The sequence below is a fragment of the Callithrix jacchus genome, chromosome 3 (genome assembly GCF_049354715.1).
Source record: "Callithrix jacchus isolate 240 chromosome 3, calJac240_pri, whole genome shotgun sequence".
In the NCBI taxonomy this organism is placed as follows: domain Eukaryota; kingdom Metazoa; phylum Chordata; class Mammalia; order Primates; family Cebidae; genus Callithrix; species Callithrix jacchus.
In genome coordinates, this window is record NC_133504.1 from 167,099,272 (window position 1) to 167,125,685 (window position 26,414).

The following is a 26,414-nucleotide window of genomic DNA, read 5'->3' on the forward strand; positions in this document are numbered from 1 at the left end:
CCAGAAAATCTGAGACAGGTTTCAATTAATTTAGAAAGTTTATTTTGTCAAGGTTAAGAATGCGTGCCCATGATACAGCCACAGGAAGTCCTGACGACATGTGCCCAAGGTTGGGATGCATTTTAGGGAGGCATGAGACATCAATCAAGTACATTTAAGGAAGCCATTGGTTTGGTCCAGAAAGGTGGGACAACTCAAGGTGGGGATTAGGGAGGCTTCCAGGCTATAGGTAAATTTAAACATTTCCTGATTGACAATTGGTTGAGTTTGTCTAAAGACTTGGGATCAATAGAAAGGAATGTTTGGATTTGTGGAGACCAGTTTTATCATGTGGATGAAACTTTTTAGCTAGCGGGCTTCACAGAGAATAGGCTCTAAAACGTTTCTTATCAGACTTAAAGTCAATGTTGGTGTTAATGCTGGAGATGTATAATGAGGCAAGTCTGACCCCACTTCCCTTCACGGCCTGAACCAGTCTTTCAGGTTAAAGTATAGACTTCCTGGCTGAAGAGGAAGTCCGTTTAGATGGTTGGGAGATCTTATAATTTTATTTTGGCTTACATGAGATCATTATCAAAACTGCAGAAGAAAATTAGACAGGCAGAACCACCAATTTTATAAAAAAGGTTATTAAAACAATGTGAACTTATTATTTTTATATGTTACGGTTAATACAGTAAACACAATTTAGCTGAGAGGAGATGGATTAATTGCCTGTTATTGCTGTCATAAACTATCACCCACACAGGAGCTTAAGATAATACAACATTATTATCTTACAGTTCTGGAGGTCAAAAGTCCTACAATCAAGGTGTCAGTAGGGATGCATTTCTTCTGGAGGGTCACATGGAGACTCCATTTCCTTCCAGCTTCTAGAGGCTGCCTGTATTTCTCGGCTCATGGCCCCTTCCTCCATTTTTAAAGACAGCTGTGTGACACCTTCATATCCCTCTGTGACTCATACCCTCCTGTTTCCCTGTTTCACTTTTAAGAACACTTCCCATTACCTTGGGCCCACCTAATAATCCATGATAATCTCCCCATCTCAAAATTGTTAATAACATCAGCAAGTCCCTTTTGCCTGTAACGTAACATATTCAGAGTTTTCAGGAATTAGAACATGAATATGTTTGAGGAACCATTATTTTTACTATCATAGGAAGGATAGCACCATTACTTTAAGAAAGAGGTGCTAAGATTCTATTGTTGTAGGGGGTACTGTCTCTTACCATATTTGAAAAGCAATCACATGAATATGCATACATATTGAAGGCCCAGCACAATACTTACCTTGCTCAGAGTAAGTATTCAATATTTGTTAAGTGTATGTATACTACATACCTAAGAAAAAAGTTTTAAGTATAAATAATAGATGAAGAAGTAATTTAAAAACCATTTTCTAATTAATATGACAAAGGCATTGATAATACCTGAAGCCAACTGTTTAAGTTAAAAGGATAATTTTAAGAAGCCACGTGAATGATCAGCAGCATAAAACTCAATCTATCTACTCTGTATGTCAATATTTCTCCCCACCTCCCTCTGAATCTGTCTCACTTCCCCCTACTGTTTTTGTATGTATGTATCTATGTATGTATATTTTTTTGAGACAGAGTCTCACTCTGTCACCCAGGCTGAAGTGCAGTGGCACAACCTTGGCTTACTGCAACTCTCATCTTTCAGGTTGAAGTGATTCTCCTGCCTCAGTCTCCCGAGTAGCTGGGATTGATTACAGGCATGTGCCACCATACCCAGCTAATTTTTCTTTTTCTTTTTTTTTTTTTGTATTTTTAGAGACAGGGTTTAGTAGAAACAGAGATTGGTCTCAAGCTCCTGACCTCAAGTGATCTACCCACCTCGGCCTCCCAAAGTGCTGGGTTTATAGGCATGAGCCACAGTGCCCAGCCTCCCTACTGTTTTATACCTAAATTGGCCAAACTATTGTTCATAAATACTTAAAAATATTTGTGATACTCATTCAATAAATAAGTAAATTTCATTTAAAATTAGGTAAGCTATGACACTTCTGTATTCAATTGCAAGTTCTAGTCAGTGAATAAGGAAAGAAAAAAGCTTACGGATTTGAAAGAAACAACATTTTCTTTATTTATGGATGACACACTATATATGTGGAAAATCCCAAGGAAGCTACAAAAAAGGATAGCAGAAGTAGTAAGTTTAGCAAGGTCTCAGGATACAAGGTCAATAAAAATATAAACTGTATTTTACATCTTAATAACAAACGATTGGAAATAAAAAGAAAATACCATTATTTAAATACAATGGCACCAAAAATGCGAAAGAATGAGTGATAATTTTAACAAAATATGTGCAAGAACTGTACACTGAATACTATAAAATATTACTGAGTAAAATTAAAGCAGATCTAAATAAATGGAGAGAGATACCATGTTTATGGGTTGGAGGACAACATTTGTTAAACATATCAATTATTTCCAAACTGAGCTATAGAGTCAATGCTATCTCAGTAAAAATCAAAGCAGACTTTTCTTTTGATACAGATTAAAAAGTTATTTAGAAATGCAAAGAGGCTAGATAGCCCAATAATTTTGACATATGTAAATAAAGTTAGAGCACTTATACTACCTGATTTCAAGATTTACTATAAAATTACACAAATCAAGACAGTGTAATATTGCAAACAGGGCAGGCAAAAATTCATGGAACAGAATAGAGGGTCTAGAAACCGGCCTGTATATCTGATCAGTTAATTTTATACAAAGGTGCTGATGTAAAAGGGAAAAGACAGTCTCTTCAGCAAATGATTTATATCCATGTGCAAAAACAAAACCTCAGCCCTTAATTTGCATCATATACAAAAATTAACTTGCAAGAAAAGGGATAATAAACCTAAATGTCTGAGTTAATCTTTGAACTTTCTAGAAGAAAACATAGAGAAAAAAACTCTTTGTGACTTGGACTTAAGCAAAGATTTCTTGGAGAGGAAGAAAAAAATATAAACCATAAAAGAAAAAAATAGATAAAATGGACCTCAATAAAATTAAAACTTTTTCTCTTTAAAAAGACCATTAAGAATATTAACTAACTTATAGTTAAGAAAATCAACTATCCTTTAGGCTGGGAGAAAATTTTGCAAACTATATACTGCATCCAGAATAAAAACTTCTTACAACTTTGTTTGTTTTAAGACAAGGTCTCACTCTGTCATTCAGGCTGGAATGCAGCGGCAGGATCATAGCTCAATGCAGCCTTAACTTCCAGGCTCAAAAGATCCTCCCACTTCAGCATCCCACCCCCCATCCCCAGTAGCTGAAACTACAGGTGTGCGCCACCATACCTGGCTAAAGTTTTGTATTTTTTGTAGAGCCGTGATTTTATCACATTGCCCAAGGTGGTCTTGAACTCTTGGGCTCAAGCCATCTGCCTGCTTCAGCCTCCCAAAGTGCTGGGATTTTAGGCACTGAATCTGAGCTACCATGCCCAGCCTCTAACTTAATAAGATAATTGATTTAAAATGGACAAAGTATTTGAACAGATACCTTACAAGAGAATATGTATAAATGGCAAATGGAAAATATGCTCAAAATCATTTGGAAAATACAAAGTAAAACCACTAATATGACAACACCAACTGTTGGTAGTAAAGACTGGGAAACACTGGAACTCATCTCCTGTTGGTGGCAATATAAAACAGTAGAACCACTTCAGAAGAGTCTGGAGGCTTCCTTCAAAGTTAAAAACATGTGCATGCACACAACCCAGAAATCAATACTCCTAAGGTATTTACCCCAGATAAATGAAGATACATGTCTCCATGAAGGCTTGTGCACAAATGTTTACAGTAGCTGTAACCATAATACACCCAAACTGAAAACAACATGAATGTACATTAACAATGGTAAATAAACAAATTGTGAAATACTCATACAATGTAACCCTAGGCAGTAATATAAAGGAATGAACTACTGATCACACAATATGGATGAATCTCAAAACATGTTGAGCAAAAGAAGCCAGACACAAAAAATGATTCCATTTACCTGAAACTAGAAAAATGAATCTAATCTTTGGGAACAGAAGCAGATTAGTGGTGTTGTATGTACGTATGGGGGATTAGATGGGAAGGGGCAAAAAAGGAACTATTTTGGGTGATAGAAATCCATATTGTGTGATCAGTAGTTCATTCCTTTATATTACTGCCTAGGGTTACATTGTATGAGTATTTCACAATTTGTTTATTTACCATTGTTAATGTACATTCATGTTGTTTTCAGTTTGGGTGTATTATGGTTACAGATACTATAAACATTTGTGCACAGCCTTCATGGGGATATATATCTTCATTTATCTGGGGTAAATACCTTAGGAGTTTACCTAAGTTGATTTTTTATACCTTGATGTGGTGGTGGTGACATGGGTATATATATTTGTTAAGCCGTATAGAACTGTACACTTAAAATGCATTTTATTTTACATAAAATTTACATGTAATTTTATTGTACATAAATTATACCTTAATAAAGTTAACTTAAATGAAGAAAAAGGAGTGACTGAAGTATTTACATTTTTTCCTCTGAAAATATTCTTTCCTTTTGGATTTCCAAAGGCAACTCCACAAGTCAACTTGGTGAATATAATATCTGTGTGACACTGGATAGGCAAATTCCTTTATCAGTAAAATGAGTGAATTAGAATAGGTGACTTCATTTGTTCATTCAATAAACATTTACTAATGCCTATTATGGGGCAAACACAATGCTATGTTCTAGAAATATATGGCTGAAAAGAATCCAATTTTGTCCTCAAGAAGTCACAGTCTAGTGGCAGTGAAAGACAAGCTAAATTAATTATAATACATCTTATGTATATGTCGGGGTTGAGGATTCATTAGAAAAGTAGTCTTCCCTGATGATGCAGCACCTGAGATGGGTTTTGATGTACAAGTAAGAGTTAGGCAAAGAGGGAAGAGAAGGCATTCTAAGCAGAGGAAGTTGTATGGGCAAGGGGCCAAAGGCAAAATACGTACCTTGTATTAGGTACTTTGAGTAGTTCAGTTGGTCTGAAATATACAATTTACACCTGTAAGATCATGGTTGTGTCTTGACTAGAAGAGGTTAAAATATACTACTCTAGTTTGAGCAGTGTGTAGACAGGGATTCCACACCAAATAATGATCCTTCTATTATTGCGCATCACCTAAAAGGAAAATAACTGCCGTCAGTTAGGGTCCTTTCTGCTGCAAAGAAAATCCTTTGGGTCTTGTAAAAAAATTGCCCAGAGGTAGATTGGTGCAGCACGATCTGGGGATCAAGAAGGCCAAGAGAGCAGCTTTTCTTTCTCTCTATTCCTAGATTGCAGCAGCTACAGACCCTACATCCTTTCTTTTTCACATCCAGTTTCCCTGAAAGATTAAACCAAAGCTTCCTAATTAAGTTTCACTAGCTCTCATTGGTCTCAGATTGCACACTGGTCCTGAAGCACCCCCCATGGCCAGAGGAACAGTACATGGTGACTACTTGGCTAGATTCCGGAGGTCCTGGGAATGCAAGTCAGCCTCACTGATGCACATGGGGAAGGGGTAGATCTCTAAAGAAAAATCAGGGCATTTGTGGAAGATGGAAGACTAGATACAAAGGAGAAATTATGTTTTACAGAAAACAGATCCCAACAATTTCTGAGTAGGTCAAGGGATACAGACACGTATGGACAAATTTCTGCTTGTATATTCCACATTTAGGACAAGTCAATGAAAACTGCCTTGAGAATAAAGTGCCAAAATCAGAACCATATGGAAAAAGCTATTACTTAATACTATAAGCATTATATGAGTGGGTGAGCAGTCTTATGAGAACAAAGAGAAGGGCATAATTAATTTTTAGGCTCCATGGTATCTTCACAACAGAGAAAAATTTTTGAGGGAAGCCTTAAGAAATGGAGATTTTGGCAGAGACAAAATGAAAAGCCATATCTGGTTGAGAATTAGCATGGAACCTGGTGATGCTGAGGTATCGGATAATGGATCATTGTGGGAACATAAGGAATGAAAAGACCAAGTCGTGAAGAATTTTTCCAGTTATGATACAGAGCCTAGCCTTTATCCTTTAAGCAATGAGAAGTTGTTTTTCAAGCATAGAAGTAGACAACCACATCTGCATTCAGAGAACTATAGGACTTGACTAGACACTTCTTAAGTCAAGAAGGAAGAAGATGAATCGGAGGGAGAGACAAAGCTAAATTCTGAAATAGAAGGCTGAGACAACACAAGCTTAGTGGTCTCTATTTTTCCCTGCAATATAGGAGGAGAGAGCAAATGCTGAGTGTGGGGCGCTGTGAAGTCAAGACAAGCTGAAAATTTCAATCAGTCAGAACAATGCATTACCAAAGCATTCTCAGCAAAAAGATTATTCAATAAACTCTTCCATACTATAAAGTCATAACATATCACATTAGTGGGTGAACTGACATCCTGAAGAACCAAATAGAATTTGCCTATTAGGCTACATTAATGCCAGTGTATCACTGTTTGCTCCAATCCTTGTGATCACTGTCAGAGCAGATGTGAAGGGGGTGTCAGGGGTTGATAGGAGATGGCACAGGAGGATGGAGGAGGAAGCCAAATGAGGGAGCCTAAGGAGGTGTGTTTAAAGATGGAGTGGACAGGTCCATCGTGGTGAGTCACACCTGTAATCCCAGCACTTTGGGAGGCTGAGGCGAGTGGATCACCTGAGGTCAGGAGTTCGAGACCAGGCTGGCCGACATGGTGAAAACCCATCTCTACTAAAAGTACAAAAAATTAGCTGGATGTGATAGCATACGCCTGTAGTCCCTGCTACTTGGGAGGCTGAGGCAACAGAATCTCTTGGACCCAGGAGGTGGAGGTTGCAATGAGACGAGATTGCATCATTGTACTCCAGCCTGGGTGACAGAGCCAGACAGACTAGGTCAAAATAAAAAGTGGGCAAGATAGTCTGATGACCATCAGTGTAGTGTTTTAACAAGTAGCCAAGAGCAGTGCTTGGCAGAGAGGGGTCTGGGGAAGCAGCAAAGTGGGTGGCTGTCAACCAGGTCTAGCTTTGGGATTCAGATTCAGATCTACAGCCTAGAGCCACCTGGTTCAAATGAAAGGATTACTATGGCATGGCCCATTCATTTTATAGACACAGTCTTAAATTATCAGGTTAAATGATAGAAATGCTAATGAAGTTATGTATTCTTCATATATCATCTTCGACCACTTGACCTCAAAACATCATATACAAACTAAGTCAACAATATCTTTCATTTGCTTGATGCTTTGCAGTTTAAAAAGTTACTTACAAATACAGTATTTTCTCATTTGGTCCTACAGGTTCTCACCTACCTGTAAGGTAAACGGAGCAGATACAATAATTTCCTACCATTTGTCACCAGCTCCTCAACCCCAATTACAGATAAGAGACATTAAATTATCTAAGGATTTACAGGAGGACCAAAATTCCCCCATCTGAGGACCACAATTCTCCAGTGTAATGTACTAGACTATTGTATTGCCTGTTTTAAAAAAGCTAATGAATATTCTCCTAAAGAAAAAAGCCAAAGATGGGCATATTTGTATGCATTTGAACCAGATCATTTAAAACTCACTCTCCTCCTAATATTTAGCCATTTTCTCAGAGTAGATAATAGTCATGCGTGTGTACAAACAAAGCATGGCAAAGCATAGGATTATAACTGCATCTCCTTCAAAAGCAATAAAATGGGGTTTGTTAAGAATCAGTCACAGAATAAATTGTTATTCAGCCCTTCGTAAATCAACAAGTGTGTTTCCTAATATATACTGCCAAAATAAAAGACTCATAAAATACATTTGGGTAAAACTTAATAAAATTCTAGGTAATCAATAAGGGTATCAATCTAGATTTAGAGTTTTAGTGAAGTGATCGGCATCTTAAATTTGAAACCAAAATCAAAGAACAATAGTTTTTGGACTTTTTTCCCCATATACTGTAATATTCCATATTACAGAAATGGTAGGTCTTTAGGAAGTAATATAAAATAAGACCCTTTCTTTACAATAAAGCCCAAAATAAGGCTGCTGCCTTGCATAATGTCTGCAGTTCTAGAATGAATGCCTACTTTCTACTTTTAATCTCTCTCAGCTGTTCTGTCCTAGAAGTAAACCTTGTTAAACCAGGCTTCAGTAAAAGTGAACGTGGTTTTGTCTCTTCATTCTCTCGGGTGTCTTCCTTATCTAGTTACAGAGCAACAGAAGCAGGCAACCGGCCTCAGCAATGTCAAGTCTTCTAAGCAAGAGAAGCAACGTTGAGAAGTGAAAAGGGATCACCATAATTTTCTGACTCTCAGAGAGTCAAGCATAAAATATTGTCAGATGGAGACAATTGTATTTGACCTTTCCCAGTAGAGATATTTAAAGAGAGAAATAAAATGAAGAGAAATGTAGAAAAATCCCTGGGGTGTAAAAAGTTACTTAAAACATCATTTGAGCAACTTTTGGATGCCTACTTAAAAGCAATATATTTTTCAAGTGTTCTCACACCCTACCCCACCCCGGCTCTGAGTGAAGAGCAATTTATGAGACAAAACAATACCATATCTAGAGATAAATTTACAAACTGGCATAAAAGAATTATCCAAGAAGCTACATTAGCTCTTGAAGTTTATTACAGTATCTTTAGTTCTTATTGCATATATTATTGCATGCCATTTACAAGTCAGGATTATATGTATATTATATTATATATATATATATAAAATGCTCAATTTAGCAGAAGTTGTGTTTATTGCTTCTCTCTTGAAAATCAGCAGCATGCGATGCAGTATTTGGTGCAGAGTTATTGTTTCAAAAAGTGAGAAACTACTTAGGTTTAACCGAAGAGGGAACATGATCTTTATTGGCTTATATGCAAAGTTTCATTTTGGTTTTATGCAGAGTTTGCATAGTTCATGATTTGTTTCTAATGAAAAACTAGATGTGTTGTCAGTGACTGTGAAGATCAGGTGACAGTAGCAAACAGAAAAATTTGAAGAAGAGGCATAACTTTTAAAGTAGAAAGGTCAGCAAGAACTGCCTGAAACAAAAAATAAAAAGAATTATTATTAGCAAAGTCTATGAAATACGATAAACATCTTTACAATGTAATTTTGACACTAAGCTCTTCAAATTTGTTCTAAATCTTAGTACTAAAACTACAACCTTCCTTCTCTTTTCTGAATATCTTAATGTTAGTACATGTGCAAAATGCTAAAACGTGCTGTAGAAAATAACCTGGATGTTAGCCTCAGTCTTCTTCAAATATCCAAGGTAGCATGAGTTTATAAAAGGTTTAACATTTCAACTTGCTTCTATAAATAAGTGTACATTATGAATCCTAGTCCTGTTATTCTAGTGTAAGGAGTAACTGACTGCAGGAAATCGTTTGGAGATGGAACTAATGTTTATTCAGTTGCAAAATGGATAAACATCCTCTTTTCTTTAAACAAAAATGCAGGCAGCTATTTTAAGGAAAAAGTTATATTTTTATAAAGATAACAGAATAATACAGAAAGCACTATTTAATTGAACCATATTTTAGATATAAATTATACCACTGAAAAGAAATCAGCTTTAAATAATTAACTCGCAATTTAAAACAACCAAAAAGCCCATGTATCTTCACTGTATCATTCAAATATATGCTCTTTAACTCTCTCAAGTAGTTTTTCTTCTATGAAAATAATGCATGGACATGAACCATAAAAAAATGCAACATAAACTCCAATCATTTCCATTAAAATTACCAGGTGTCTGGTTTCCCACATGGTTATAATGGTTTCCTACAATAATCTTGTTTATTACTCCTTCATAAGAAGACTTTTCTCAGGTAATTAAAGCAATCTGAATCCTTAAGTATTATTAGTTCAGAACTTACATGTTTCACCCGAGTTTAAAAATTTGGCTACAAGTAATACGTGTCCTATGCATCAGACACTAAAATGACAGCCTGGCAATCTCTCAGAAACTATTTCCATCCCATCTGAGTGAAACTTATCCTTACTTCAGCTGCAGCCAGTGATGTCACCTCCATCAGGTTCACTGCTCGGAAAGCAAACACGGCAGCTGCCAGCACTGGAAAGGAATGCACACTATTTCAACTGCTGGCCTACTCATCAGCCTGGCACGGTCACCGCTATGCTTTGCCCAAAACCCACTGCAAGGAAGCTCAGAACTAGTGCTTTACACAACCGACCATACCCCCGCATTCTGAGTTAAGGTTTGGTGATGAACGGGAATTGTCTGCTCTAGAGACCAGTGCCTGATAGCTAGACAAACTGAATACCATAGTTTGGAGAAAAAGGAAAAATCAGTGGTCTTAAAAAAGCCATTTTGTAAGTTATTTCTTTCAAACCTACAACTTAAACCTTTTTAAAATGGAATGAAGATCTCATGAGTCTTTTTTTTTTTTTTTTTTTTTTTTTAAGAGACAAGGTCTTGCTCTGTCTCCCAGGCTGGAGTGCAGAGGCATGATCATAGCTCACTGCAGCCTCAAACTTCTAATCACATGCGATCCTCCTGCCTAAGCCCCCAAGTAGCTAGGACTTACAGGTACATGTCACCAGCCCAGTTAATTTTTCTTTATTTTTTGTAGACATGGGGTCTTACTATGTTGCCTAGGCTGGTCTCGAATTACTGAGCACAGGAGATCCTCCTGCATCACCCACCCAAAGTGCTGGGATTACAGGGGTGACCCACTATGCCTGGCCTAATGACTGTCTTACCAATTAAGGTTTATCATGGTGTAGGTATTTCTTACTAATGTAGTAGAGAGGCTTCTGAAAAGTTATATGGATGCTGAATTTTTTTTTTTTTTTTTTTTTTTTGAGACGGAGTTTCACTCTTGTTACCCAGGCTGGAGTGCAATGGCGCGATCTCGGCTCACTGCAACCTCCGCCTCCTGGGTTCAGGCAATTCTCCTGCCTCAGCCTCCTGAGTAGCTGGGATTACAGGCACGCGCCACCATGCCCAGCTAATTTTTTGTATTTTTAGTAGAGACGGGGTTCCACCATGTTGACCAGGATGGTCTCGATCTGTTGACCTCGTGATCCACCCGCCTCGGCCTCCCAAAGTGCTGGGATTACAGGCTTGAGCCAACGTGCCCGGCCGGATGCTGAATTTTTAAATAGATTATGTTTCATATGTACCAAGGAGGTGTCCTAATAGAAACATGGTTTTAAAGCCTTTTCTTAAAAAATATTTTTATAATTTTTTGCTATATTTTTATATACAGCACTGACTTTTCTTAGAGTGTCACAAATGAATATATGTGTAGGGAGGGCTGCTGTGGGGTTGATCCTGACATTTAATTCAATGTTGGCTACAGAAAAAATCCAAACATTATAGGACAACTTAAAGATCAATAATATATATTAAGTAGAAAACAGCATTGGAAGCCAGGCATGGTGGTGCACACCTGTAGTCCCAGCCAACTGGGAAGCTTAGGCAGAAGTGTCTTGAGCTTAGGAGTTTGACAGCTTTGGCAATATGTCAAGAACCTGTGTCTTAAAAAAAATTAAAAACAACCTTTGGGTTATTGTTTCCATTAAATATATGCATATGAAAAAAGAATAATGCTAACATACAAAACTTAAATAACTTACTGTAAAACTCCATGTGAGGGAGCGAGTCATAAACAACAGAAGGACTCATTTAAGAGGCAGGTAACTCTGATATAAGGAGATGGTACTGCTTGGAGCTAACTCTTGACTTATCTCCTTTTCTCTCCATCACCAGTGATGGTAGTGCATTCTCTACCCAACAAATCATTGAAGTCTGGGAAATTAATGGTAAGAAATATTCAAATTACTGGGCACAGTGACCCATGCCTGCAATTCCAGTGCTTTGGGAGTCTGAGATAGGAGGACTGTGTGACCTCAGGAGGTGAAGACCAGACTGAACAACAAAGCGAGACCCTCATCTTCATAAAAAATTAAAAAATAAGCCAGGGATGATGGTGCATGCCTGTAGTCCCAGCTACTTGGGAGGCTGAGGCAGAGGATTGCTTGAGCCCAGGAGTTCTAGGCTGCAGTAAGCTATGATTGTGCCATGCATTCTACCCTGGGTAACAGAGTGAGATCTTGTCGGAAGGAAGGAAGGAAGGAAGGAAGGAAGGAAGGAAGGAAGGAAGGAAGGAAGGAAGGAAGGAAGGAAGGAAGAACAAAAGAAAGAAACATTCAAAATTATTTGGAAGATTGCTTCCTAGTTATACTGCATACCTAATGCAAACACATATTTTTTTTAAATATATTTTTACAATGAGAGTAAGTAATTCTCATACCAATTTTGTGAGTTAAATATTATTAGTAGCCTATTTTACTCATATAGAGAGTGAGGCACAGTGAGTGGGGGTGATACATTCAGAGGCACACAGGTAGAAAGTAGTAAAGCCAACACTCAACCTTGGCTCTGGAGTTTTGCATCTAACCACTATGTGAATACACTATTGAAACTGAAGGTAAGCAGCAACCACTCATCTCTGACATGAAAATCTGTGTGCTTTCCTAAGAACCATAGGCTTTGCTGTCTATCAGAATAGCTTTCCAGAGATGGCATGAAGGATGCTGCTACAGTCATTGTGTGTAAGTCAGGAGCCAGGCTTCTTAATTTCCCCAGAGAGAGGCAGAGTGCAGCCAGAGACTGGGAAGCACAGGCACTTTTCTAGGGAAGAAGAGATTTTGGACAGTCTAGCAAGAAAGCATTAGAAGTCGTTAAGAGAGAAAGATTCTGGAGAAAAAGGATGGTAATGGTAAAAAGTAAAAAGTCAAGTCAGCTGGAGTTACTGAGTACGTAGCAGTAGGTAGAAGAGATCCGTGACAAAGGCTGTACTCCTTAACTGAAATGGAGAAAACACAAATACTTTAAAGTCACTGAGTTTCACGTTTACAAGAATATCAAAGAAAACTATTTCTGTAGACCAACAATTTTTTACAGCTTCCTAATATCTGGAATCATATTTTGTATCATGCAGGCATTTTAGCAGTTAAGGAATATGATTATTTTGTGTATAAGTTAACAGAATTGCTGAAAGCTTGACAGCCTGGCCAAATTTTCTGCTCTAGCAGGAAAGAGTTTTACATAATGGGAAACTGTTTTTCCAAAGGTAGATAGGAAGGGGAAAAAAGGAGCAGTTCACTAATTGACCTCAGCATCCAAAATGCTTCTGTGCTCATAACCTTTATTTATCTTGGTGTCACATCACAGAAGTTCCTCTCCATCTGCTTCATGTTTGGTTTGCCCAGCCCTTCCACAGAACAGATTTGTTTGCCAAGGAGGAAAGATCTACACTTTGGGATATTTTCAACTGAAATTACGCTTCATATAAAATACAGAGACTCTGATATTTTCTTTTGGTCTTATTACTTTAATTCTAAGCAACTCTATTAAGAACATTAAGATAACTTTGCTTTAAACTGTTCTTCAAAAGGCTCTAATTAATTCACAATTAAAGCCAGTGATATTTATGAAAATATTTCTCAAGACTACATAATAACCCACTTGAACAGAAAAAGGTGGTTCCAAAATACTCATACCAGCTGTGTACCAAATAATCAAATAATTTGTATACATTTACATGAAATTGCCCTGTGGTTCTTTATCTGAATTCCTTGGTAAGGAGCTTCCTTCAGTCTAGTTCCATTTCTAGATGTTCCAGAATTCTTCCCTGTAGATTTTCTTAAAGCATTCAAGGAAAATGGGTGAATGCAATAATACAGATGACGTTTCTACCTATTCCTCAGTAACCTTTTTATTAAGTATTGAGCTCACAGAAGAGTACCTGGCTTAGAGCAAATACAGTATTCAACATCATTTATTTCTCTTTTCCTTCAGTTTGCTAAGGGGTGATAAGGTACAGAATGAAAGAATTCAAATTGAAAGAGGGCTCGAAGGCTTTCTAATTCAACATTTCTTTCAAGGGATGAAACCTCTTGACCCTTCATTTAACAGTTAAAGAACCCATTCTAATTTTCAAAAGTTCTAATTATTAGAAAGTATTTTCTTACATTGAGTCTTCCATTTTAACATGCTTTAGTGGCTTTTTAAAATGATACCAAATACTATATACAGTACTCTTCAAATCTTCTGGCATAATCAGAGGAGAGACATTTGGTGAAAAGTCTACAGTCCTTTCACTTGAGGAATGACAGTAGAAAACAAGGCTACTTAGCTTAGAAAACAGAAGACTTTGGGGAGAGATGAAAATGTGAGGGTAGAGAAAACATGATAATTACCTTGGTTTAACAGGAGTGCATTTTAACAAGCCATATTATCCAGAAATGAAATGGGCCAGCAGGTAAGGCAGGGGTTACCCAATACTGAAGTGTCCCAGCAGAGGGTGAGAACGGCTTGTGAGCAATGTTTAGAAAAAGCTAAACCCAATGCCCTTGAGGATTCCTTCTCTTGCTTGATTATATATAGTGCTGCCATTCAGCCAAAAGAAATGAGGGCAGACCCTTATTTCCTAACTCATATTTGTATAGGTTTCTAAAAAATATTGAGAGACAAGGATACTAGGAGTTGTTAAAAGCATTAATCAGCAATATCTCTGATTATACCAGGGTAATTGCTACCAGGGACCTATGCTACCCAGTAACTATAGACCTTTCAGCACTCAAGAATATGTTAAGGCTGGGTGTGGAGGCTCACACCTGGAATCGCAGCACTTTGGGAGGCTGAGGCGGGCAGATCACTTGAGGTCAGGAGTTTCAGATGAACCTGGCCAACATGGTAAAACCCTGTCTCTACTAAAAATACAAAAATTAGCTGGGCATGGTGGCAGGTGCCTGTAATCTCAGCTGTTTGGGAGGCTGAGGCAGGAGAACCACTTGAATCCAGGAGGTGGAGATTGCAGTGAGCCAAGATAATGCCACTGCTCCCCAGCTTGGGTGACAAAATGAGACTGTCTTAAAAAAAAAGAAAGAAAAAAATCCCTGAATATGTCAATATGGTACCTAGAGAATCTTCCTATCATGTTTTTCTTTAACTAAGCTTTATTTCTACAGCAGCCCAGAGAGGTGATTTTATAATGCTATCCATTTAAGGTATGGAAATATCCTACCAACTCTTCTGATCCCTATCTATTGTGAAAACATTGTAATTATTATTTGAATTTCCTGATAATCTCAATTATAAAATAATTTAGTCTATTGTGCACAAGGGAAGCAAAATAATATAATTAAAAAGAAATATATGCCCTATTTATAATCATAAAATTGCCTTGGGTGTGTATCTGTTGTAAGAAATGCTTACTTATTAAATAAAAGATAAAATTGTGGCTTCCTGAAAAAAAGATGAAATAGTTTTTGGTCTGAGAGAATATCTAAAAGGGGAAACTCAGCCACCAGGGCAAGAAGTCAGAGAGTGTTAGTAAAAATGAAAAGATTTCAAATTCATCTGTAAACAGATACAGAAGAGCTGAGGCTTCAGCCATGTAGGGAGGCTTAGCCTCAGTTTGGATATTAGGTGTTGAGATGGGGCATAGAGCAGAATGCTAAGGTAGCCAGGGGAGTCCAGAGTAGAGGGAAGTATATCTACACTCTGCTGCACAGACCGCATGGGTGCTGGGAGACAGTGAGATCTGGCTGGACTGAAAGGGGAGAGGGTAAGGGAAGGGAATATAAGCTTTTCTGGAAGCTGGGAAGAAAGACTAGAAGTAGGTTGGTGTGCAGTTACATAAAAGTATCAAGACTGCAGTTTTTGTTGGTACTTATCTTCAAAGCCAGCTATATCTATATTAATTGTTCATGAATTAGAAATGACAAATAAATTCCAGTTACAGATGATAAATGTTAGGAAGAAAAGGGGCCTTATTACAGAAACAGCATGTGTTTTACAGACAAGCATTTTCCCTTACCAGCAAGAATTTCCAGAGAGTTGTATCCTAGGATTCTGTCCCATAAAAGCAAGAGTTGATCTGTAGCTAAGTATCCAGAGAAAGCTCGAACCATCCACTTAAATGATATGCGAAGTCTATAAGCAAGGAAAAATAAATATTCACCGCTGAAATTTTTCTTATGAAAATACAATATCAGAAAAGCCCAACCAATTCTATTGTTAAGGTAACTCCTTCAAGAGTCTTAGAAATCACCCGGGCATTTAAAACTCAAGTACTTTCTTGAAAGCTGCAAAAGTGCAGTGGTGAGAAACCGTAAGTCCTCAAATTAGTGGTCTTAAAGTATTAAGAGGAAAACTTATACATGCTGGGTCCTCCTTTATTATACAGGTCAGCCTTTATGAAACCCACTTCTACATTCTGTTTTTCAGAGTGTATACTAATTAGCTATCTATGAGCTGACCTCCTGATAGTCTTAACAATTCCAGGCAATCCATAATATTTTGAATTTTTATTCAAAATACTTGAAAGATTGTTCAATGAGTTTATATTTTCTCAATTCAATAAATTATTTTTCTACATTTCAGTCAAATGTCTATGTGGGATAAAAAATAAAATAACAAGTATGTGTATGAAGGAAAAAATAGTTCTAAACATATGAGACATTAGAAATAGGTATCTGATTTCAAACCCTTCATTTTAGTTAGGAGGTTATAGAACTCTGAAATATCAACCAGAAAATTCAATTAAATTCCACTTTTCTAAAAAAATTCTAAGATGTATGAGATCTCACTATTTGCAAGTAGGTTATGTTACAATAACAATTTATCTCTGAGATCAGGAAATGAACTCTTTGGCTTTGGTGCCTTAAGAGATCAACTAGTCCCTCAAATTTCTGTTTTATGTATTAGCATCTAAAATCACTTGACTGTCCCTGAGAGGTGCTGAACTGTTTGCTGGAATTATCATATTTTGACAATAAATATCTGTGCTTAGTCTCTTAAAAGAGAGAAAAGGACCCAGAGGTTGCCTTGGTTGGTGTCATTGTATTAATTATCTTGAAACTAAAAAGGATCCTCAAGTTTCAGAAATTCCTCAATACTGGATAAGTATTGTTCTACTATAACAAAGTACAGGTAGGCACTAGTATTAACTAATTAAACTTTCTGGGTGGTTTTAGAATATCTTTTTATAGATACAAAAGAAACTTTGGGCCACTGGATATTTTAATAACTTACAAAATACATTTGAATTTAATGTCAAAATTATTAACTTCAACTAGCTCCATTTTACTCAAATTCTCATAGTGTTATATTTGAGGAATAGTCCCACACATCCCCACCCACCAATATAGAAATAACACAGCATAGCTTTTTAGAAATAAAGTTGATTGTGCTATAATTTATGTACAGTATTACCCCCTTATCTATGGTTTCACTTTTTGTGATTTCAGTTATCCATAGCCAACTGTGGTCACCCACAGTTCAAAAATATTAAATGAAAAATTCCAGAAATAATTCATATATTTTAAATTGTGTGCTGTTCTGAGTAACCTGAGAAAGCTCGCATGGTCCCACTCCAGCCATGAATTGTCCCTTTGTCCAGTATATCCATGCTGTGTATGCTACCCACCTGTTAGTCACTTAGGAGCCACATTAGTTATCAGGTCCTGGTATCACAGCACCTGTGTTCAAGTAACCCTTTTCTTTTTTTTTTTTTTTTACTCTTGGCTCCAAAGAGTAAAAGTAGTGATGCTTGCATATTTTTATAATTGTTCTATTTTATTATTAGTTATTGTAAATCTCTTGCTGTGCCTAATTATAAACTGAACTTTATCATAGGTATGTATATATAGGGAAAAATATCATGGTGTATATATAAGGTTCAGTACTATCCACAGTTTCAGGCATCCACTGGGGGTCTTAGAATGTATCTCCCACAGATAAAGGGAAACTACTTTATAGTAGAAATTACCCTTACTAGTGTACAGTTCTATATGTTTTATATGAAGAAGAACCAGATGAAAATTGTAGAACTGAAAAATGCAATAATCAAAAGACCACACAAAAACATCTCACTAGATGGATCCAATGATGGAGGAAAAAGCCAGAGAATTTGAGTATAGATCAGTAGAAAATATCCAATCTACATCATACAGAAAAAGGATGAAGAAAAAGTGAAGGGCTGTGTGTGGTGGTGGCTGTAATCTCATTACTCTGGGAGGCCGAGGCAGGAGGGATACTTATTAACAAAGTTGATTTCCTTGACATTAATATAACATTCTGCCGGAATACTTGCAGAATATAAATCTTTTCAGGTGCACATGGAACATTCACCAAAACAGATCATGTTCTGGATCCAAAAACAAACTTCAACATATTTGAAACAACTGAAATCATATGAAGCATGCTGTCTAACTGCAACAGAATTAAAATAGAAATAAATGCCAGAAAGATACATTTCCAAATAGGCAGAAATTAAACAACATACTTTTATACAATCCATATTCAAAGAAAAATCCACAGTTGAAATTATGAAACATTTCTAATTAAATGAAAAAGAAAAAATAACACATCAAAGTTTGTTGAGTGGAGGTAAAAAGGTAATTTGAGGGAAATCTGTAACATTAATGCTAATATTAGAAAAGAAGAAAGGTCCCAAATCAATAATCTAACTTCTACCTTAAACAAGTAGAAAGACAAGAGCAAAATAAAACTAATGCAAGCAAAAAGAAGAAAATAATAAATATAAGAGTAGAAATAAATAAAATTGAAGCAGAAAAACAACAGAGAAAAAGAATCATTGGAACAAAAAACTGATTCCTTCAAAGATGAATAAAATTGATAAACCTGTAGCCAGGAAAATCAAGAAAAAGTGGGAGACAATACAATTACTAATCTCAGGAATGACAAAGATGATGTCACTACTAACCCTATAAATATTTAAAAGGCTAAGCATAGAGAATATTATGAATAACGTTATATGTATAAATATAACCTAGTAAAAGTTATAAACTACTGAAGCTCATTCAAAAAGAAATAGATAACCCAAGTAGTCCTATGTTTATTAAAGAAATTAAATTCAAAATTAAAAACCTTCCAAAAGCTTTAGTTTTTAAAAAATTGATTTCTACTTTGAAATTAAAATTTTTATACTTTCCCTACATAGGAATTTTAATGTTTATAATGTCACTGAAATAAATTTGTTTCTTTTAATGAGTAAAATATATAAATAGGCTAGAAAAATACCATTTTAGTTTCTAGTAATGAACTAAATATCTTCATCCTTAGTAAAGAAAAGCCTAATTATACACCAATGTTCATTTCACAATAAAAAGAAGTCAATTTACTACAAGTTTACTTCTTTTTTAAGCAAAAAAGAAGTCAATTTACTACAAGTTTAAGAACAAAAGTCTTATGCTCAATATAAAATATTTCTGTCACATTCTTGTTTCATAATCTTAATCATGAATAGAATTTTGTTTTTTAATGGCTACAAAGGAAAGAGTATCCGTTCAGTATTATCAATGGATGATATGAGGTATTATTTTATAAAGGCCATCTCTTCTAAGATGGCTGAAATTCAATGGTACTTTACAAAAAGGAGATTATCTGTCCATCTATCTATCTGTCCATCTTGATCGGTATCTCCATCTTTATAATCATGCAATCTTGAAACAATTCTGCAAGGTATGAAGTCTCTTGATTTTTAAGAAAAACAAATTGAATTACCTTAATATAAAGAAATTGAGGCTTTGATAAATTAAAAAACTTCACCAGGATTACAAAGCTTAACAGAAATGGAATTTGAATCTGTATTAAATTTCTACCCACTCAGCTATCTATTTGCTATGGATGCAAGAGTGAAGAAGACAAATAACTACACTATTCTAGCTCCCATTAACTTCTTTTGTGGCCTCAAGGAGTTAGTACTTTTTTCAAATATGCTATACTTAATAGAGGAAAATAGCTGCACAGAGAAGACAGGAAGAAAACACTGATAAATCATTTGGAATTTTCTCTTGCTTTAGACATTGTTATTTTAAAAGAGAGAGAGATAGAACCAATAATATTGAAGTCCAGAGTTACTATACATATTCACTTATACTGAGACCAATGAACAAAATTCAAATTTTAGGAAGGAGAAATCACAGTGTACAACCATTGGTAGGTACCTGATTTTGCAACTTCAACTTTTATAGTTTTCATAGGTTATTCTCTGATAAATTTGGTCTGTACTGACTTAAGTTTACTATGATCACATTTCTCAGGTAGTATTTGTTTCCACAAATGTTTGCTTCAGTTTGGCTAACACCTTTCATTATGAATAGAAATTAGTTCATTTTGGTGATTCTTGTACCAGACACAAAAATCCTACTAAGACTTTATTAGGATTTTGGTAATTCTCTCAAGAATTTTTGGCACAATGTTATTATAATTTACTACTTGATAATTATAGTTTAATTACAGAAATTGTTAGCTTAATTTCTCTGAAAAATTACTACCTCTATGCAAGTGCTCTACAATGAGGCAAAAAGAGCTTCTGTGAAACTATGTATTCTTCAATTAGGAGAGAAAAGTACTCACGGTTGAGCCCCAATTTCTCGTAGATGATAAAAGAGTTGGGGAAGATAAGTTTGAAGAAGAGTTTCAAACAGCAGACAGAGTGACACAATACCCTGGATACAATAATGAATCATAAGAGAAATAGAGATTTTAATATTTAAAAAATAACTATGCCAAAAATTATTCAAATATAAAATGAGAAAGACTATCAACATAAATATTCTTTATACTGTTTAAGAGTCAAAAACAGGAAATGTATCAGTGGATCTCTAACATTGTGTTTAAAGATAAACTTATCCCTTTTTTTTTTTTTTTTGATACTAAGTCTTGCTCTTGTCACCCAGGCTGGAGTGCAATGGTGCAATCTCAGCTCACTGCAACCTCAGCCTCCCCAGTTCAAGTAATTCTCCTGCTTCAGCCTCCCGAGTAGCTGGGATTACAGGCACCTGCCACCAGGCCTGGCTAATTTTTGTATTTTCAGTAGAGATGGCGTTTCACCATGTTGGCAAGGTTGGTCTCGAACTCCTGACCTCAGGCAATCTGCCTGCCTAGGCCTCCCAAAGTACTGGGATTACAGGTATGAGCTCCCTCACAGAGCCAACTTTATCTCTCTTTATGTATACTCACACATAAAGATATGCTAAGGAGACTCCCTTTTTACACAATATGCTCCCCACATAACCCAATATGTAATATTTGGAGATTCCAAGGAAAATATCACCTTACAGAAAACTTGCTACTTTGCAAGCCACATATTATTACTTAGCCCCAGCAAAATTAGTTTTTTTCTGAATGCATTCCAGTTTCCAATTATTTCCCCGGTGCTATATAGCCACCTTCACTCTCCCTCCATATGTCCCTTCCCCTCCAGCTTCACTCACCAGGGAAAATAGTTGCTGCTTTTCTCATTCTTTCTTTGAAATCTATCCCCAAGAAAAGACTAGCAGCTAGCTGCTTGAAATTTGCATCAGAAAGTTATTAAACAAGAATGTTTCATCACTTAGTATATACTTTTTTTTTAAACTAAAATCTACTGTTTTTAAAATGGCATTATTTGTAAAGTACAAAACTTAACCAATTTAAGCAGATGGTTTTTCAAGTACATTTATTATTTGACAACTCTGAATAAAGTCTTTCTTGCAGCTTAGCATTCCTCAGAGTTGATCTTTGTAAGGAAGTTTTAATCCTCTTTTTGAGTTTCTAAAGAAAAAAAGACTGTCATGGTTCCAAATAGTTCAGTCTGGCTGCAAGCCAAAAAAGGAGGGGACTGCCTGTAAGTTTTTATTGCACTGAATTAAAAAAAAAAGGACAGAAGCAAGGCTGGCCCAGTCAATTATCTGAAAAGGATACCTCAGGGCTACCAGCATGGAGAGAGAGAAGAAATACCCAGAGTTGCCCAGTGTCAGGCTTCAGTGCTCTGCACAGGGAGAACACCATAGGTGTGTACTGTGCAGCCAGTTTTTTTTAAGCTCCGAAGCATAAAATGGCATAGAATATGAGAGTAAAAATGTAGTATTTAAAATGAGTATTAGAAAAGAATTATTAATCTTAATTATTGGTCATATTTCTGATTATTCCAGGTTAAATATTTAGGTAAGATAAGAACAAAACAATTCTCTTATAGATAAAAAAACCAAGATAACCGGTGTTGCTTCACTTGTTTATCTGTGACATCCTGGAATTCTGTGATTTGCCAACTTTCACTAGCAATGTATGAGAGCAAAACTAGAGATGGAGGAAGGTGAAATAGGAATACATAGGCTTAGAAGGGGGGATAAAAAACAGCTATTGAATTTAGTAGCAATAATACAGTTGCTTCTTTGGGGAAATTTAGTAGCCCTGACACATATTCCAGTTGAATGTTTCATCTGAAGAAGCAGTCAAGTTACCCACAGTAGGTCCAAAGTGGGGGAAAAAGGCATAACTCAAATAAAATAAATACTGCTTTAGGTTTATGGGAAGGGAAAAAAAAGATATGATAAAAGAACATAAAACAGATTAAAATGTTCAACTTCTAAATATTCTTTTCCTTGATTCTTATATTGTAGGCCAAAGGACCATTTTATTGAATACAAAGAAAATATGTAGTTTATAATTGATAATTAGCCATATACCAAATTGACAAACAAGTGACAAATCAATGTTTGATTTTCATTAACAAAGAATAATAACGATGATAATTATAACAACAATACTAATTTATTCACTGAACACCTGCTAGGAGCAAAGCACTGACTACACTGAGTACTCTGTAGACTTTTCTACAGCACTAGAGATAATAAGAAATCAGAAAAGAAGGTAGGCATTTTGGTTAAGAATAATAATACAGACATTCTAAGTTTTTTCTTTTAATTTGTAAAAGAAAAAATCATTTAAATGTAGTTGACAAGAGTCTTTTGCCTTTTAAATTACTACCAAAATATTTAAATATCAATCTCATCTCTGTCATTTTTCCAACAGAAACACATTGCTTGACATCACAAATTAAAATTTGTTGCTTTAGAATTTGAGAAGACTTTTTCTTAACAGAAAGAAAGAACAGATTATGGTCCAATCTAATTTGATCCAATTTTTCTTATGAACTTACAGAAGGATGAGAAGAGATGGAATGAAGTCTGAAGAAAAAACGCACATACATCTCACGGAATATTTGATACAATTTGGAAGGTTCATGGTACAGAAAACAAAGTGGTGCAACTGTAATAAAAAAATTTATTTATAATATTGCAGAACTACTAAAATTTTGAGATAAATTTGTAAAATATGACATAATAAATCACGATTTTATAGTAATCATACACACTCATAGACAAGTTTAAAATCATACTTTTTTTTCATTTGGAGAGGAGAACATATGCACATGTAAAGTTCAAAGAGCCACTAAACATTTGATTCTAGAAAGTAGTATATTACAAACTACTATAATCCCAATTTAACAGATGGCTAACATGACATTATGGAATTATACAGAAATATGAAACATTCCAAGTAACTTATAAAAACTAGATATGTCAAGTCTCTCCTTTCTAAAATTTAAGTATTAAGAAAATAACAATCAGGTAGCTCGTTTTTACTTTCGCTCACAAAGGATTCAAGCTACATTTCAAAATTTTCAATTTTGGAAGTCAGGTAAGTAAAATAAATGATTTATGACTTTTAGAATCATATATGATCTTCAATTAATTCAATTTGAAAATAAAGATTTTAGTAATAGCTGTACACTGGTCTTTATTGCTATATCCCCACATATATTCATCAACTGAAAACAATCTTTAGGCAGAGAGAATTTATTTCTCTAATGAATGTTGAATTGATTGCACCCAGTTTGTAGCAATTAAGCACAGCTGGGTCAACTCAACCAGACATCCCACAGTTGAACGTCAGAAAGTCCTAATCTTGGATTGGAGGTCTACCTGAGCATGTGATTATTCTACACTGAGAAAGGTGGTCATGCTTTCCATCTTTTTAAGCCTCAAGTGTTTTAGGTAGCACAGAGACAAATTTATAATGCAGATACATACAACTGTGTTACCTAAATATTAATTTTAATTAAAAATGCCTTACAAGGTAATTTCAAACTATGTGTATTGTACAAGTAAGAATTTCTGGGGCGCTATAATCTGTTGGTCATGCTGTGAGGGCAGTAAGCAAAAAGTAAGCAAGGAAATCAGTAGGCCAGTTTAGCTCTCTTCTTTTTGACAAAGTAAAAAAGGAAAAATAATAAAATATTTTAAATGCTTTCAAAGACAAAGGTTCAATTTTCTGGGATAAAGGGCAATGCACAGTACTACTGTTGAATAAGTCATTAAAAATAAGCATTGTAAGTGAGAAATTTTAGTTTTTCCAAAGGGCAAAAGAGAAATCAGTCTTGGGGGTAAATATCTAAGTATATATAAAAGTAACTACTTATATATATAAAGAAAAACATATATACAATATGTAGCATATATAAAATTTTAAAAATACATGCATGTCTATTTCAAAACTAATTTTTAAAATTTATTTTATTATGAAATAAATTACTACTTATAAAAATAGCCCAAATTAGGATATTACATATATTTACAAATAGTAACTCATGCTCTAACTGCAACAATAACCTAAGAAAAAACAGTGTGGTACAAATATATGTCAATATTATAAATCTAAGATGAAGGTTTAGAATTTATTTTCTTTTAAAACATGATGCATTTCTTTCCTCTAATTTTTAGTTGTTATGTGAAAACCTATAATCTGAATCTGAAGATCTTATGGATTCAATATTCCTAATGAAAATTTCCGGTGAATAAATAAAAAGAGAATTTTAAAATAAGCAATTTTCTACAAATATATACACTATAAAATAAATTTACAATTAGTTTTTGTTCAAGATACCACAATTGTTTACATTGAATTCCCTTTTATAGCTATAAAACGGAAAAGTTTTAGTCACTATAGACTTTATGTAAAAAAGATTCTACATGACTTAGTTTTTAATTTTAAGCACCTTTCCCTATTTAGTTCTTCCATAAAAATAAATTTAGCTAATTATCTTTTAAACCAATTAAAGACTATACTGTAGGAATTTATTTATGAACCATAATATACTATACACCTACAATAAAACTTCAGTATTTCGCATAAATAGAAGAGTAGAAGGTATTTTAAATTAGAGTTCCTGAGTAAATTTTTAAATAAATTACTATCATTTTGGTTTCCTTTTTAATGACAGCCTATCATTAAAGATCTGTATCAATGTTTAAAAGAGACAAGTATTATAATTAAAAAAATATATAGTCACTAAAACTGAAGTGGCAAAGTACTAACTAGAGTTCCTTAGGGATGATTTGTGATTATTCTTGTATACTGGTTCTAAATAAGTGGTTGCTGGGAAAGTTTTTGTGGATGCTTAAGATAGTTTCCTAAAATAGTATAAATAAATTCTATATCAAACATTTTGCATCATTGTTAACAAATGCTTTCCCCTTGGGTGTATAAACTGTAGCCTATTTAAATGACCATAAATATGAATAGGCAGAGGCTGAGTCAATGATATATTTTAAATACCAGAAGATCTTTCTAGAAGATTTAAACTTTCATGACATCAAGTACCCTCCAAATCATTAAAGTACAAGTTCTAAAAATGATTTACTTGAAAAATTCTTGCAGTTGTAACTATTAAAGTAGAAAGATAAAAAGGTGAACATTTTTATTAGATGTAAAAATTTGTATTATTAATCTTTTTTGGTTTTCTATTTTAAATTCCTCACATTTATAAGAGAAATATGCTGTAAGATCACTGTAACATTATGTGTTATATTATGAAATTGTGCTTGCCCAAAAGAATAAAGCTGAGTATCCTATAATTCGAGCCTGTAACTAACACCAAATATAGTATAAAGTCCGTAGGTACTTTGAATTTCTTTCATTGAATGATAGTTTTATATTATGTAATTCAACATGACCATCTGATGTTGAACACTGAGGTTTTTTAATAAATAAAAGTGTTTATTGCAGATTCTTGGCACAAAGGCAAAACATAAATGTTTTTCTACCATTAAGGTAGAGTGTAGAAATAAAGGGGACAACAATTTTTAACACTTTATATGTAACACTTATAAATTTAAAAATTAAGTGGCATTAAGATGTAGAGAGTTCTTCCTTTTGCTAACTTTCATAAGTTTCTTGCATTCCTCACTTAATGACACAGGAGGCCCGGGAGGCACTAAGAGCTCTCAAGCCTGCACATGCATCTTCCACGTGCACCTCAGGTGACTGAATGCTCTGATGTAACTGTTGTGCATATCAGTAGCCTGGAGAAATCATGAGCTCAAACTCAGTGTTGTCCCTTCCTTAGGATTCTTTCTCACTTATTATTTTTTAAAAACTCTTGTGAGAATTACTTTAGGAATTTAAACAATCTGATTGTATACCTATTAGAACTGAATATTAATGTGTATCTCTAGTTTCCATTGGACTAAAAAATGATAAACCATAGGACCATTTTCACAGCATGTTCTAATTC

General features: G+C 35.0%; 1 protein-coding gene across 4 annotated transcripts in view; it reads right to left on the bottom strand.

Moving 5' to 3' along the window:
* Positions 1 to 2,081: 2,081 nt before the first annotated feature.
* The window catches only part of TBC1D19 (TBC1 domain family member 19), a 155,154-nt gene continuing 130,821 nt past the window's right edge, over positions 2,082 to 26,414 (bottom strand). For 2 of the 4 annotated variants that reach the window (XM_035293925.3, XM_002745929.6), the window contains 5 exons: positions 22,998 to 23,107; positions 20,432 to 20,523; positions 15,867 to 15,982; positions 10,017 to 10,087; positions 8,601 to 9,050 (listed from right to left, as the gene is read on the bottom strand). In XM_035293925.3, the coding sequence (XP_035149816.3) occupies positions 8,976 to 9,050; positions 10,017 to 10,087; positions 15,867 to 15,982; positions 20,432 to 20,523; positions 22,998 to 23,107 (464 nt within the window). In that variant the 3' untranslated portion in view covers positions 8,601 to 8,975. Of the gene's footprint in view, positions 3,757 to 4,356; positions 5,179 to 8,600; positions 9,051 to 10,016; positions 10,088 to 15,866; positions 15,983 to 20,431; positions 20,524 to 22,997; positions 23,108 to 26,414 lie in introns of those variants that run through there. The other 2 variants (XR_013533519.1, XR_013533518.1) reach the window with 2 other exon arrangements.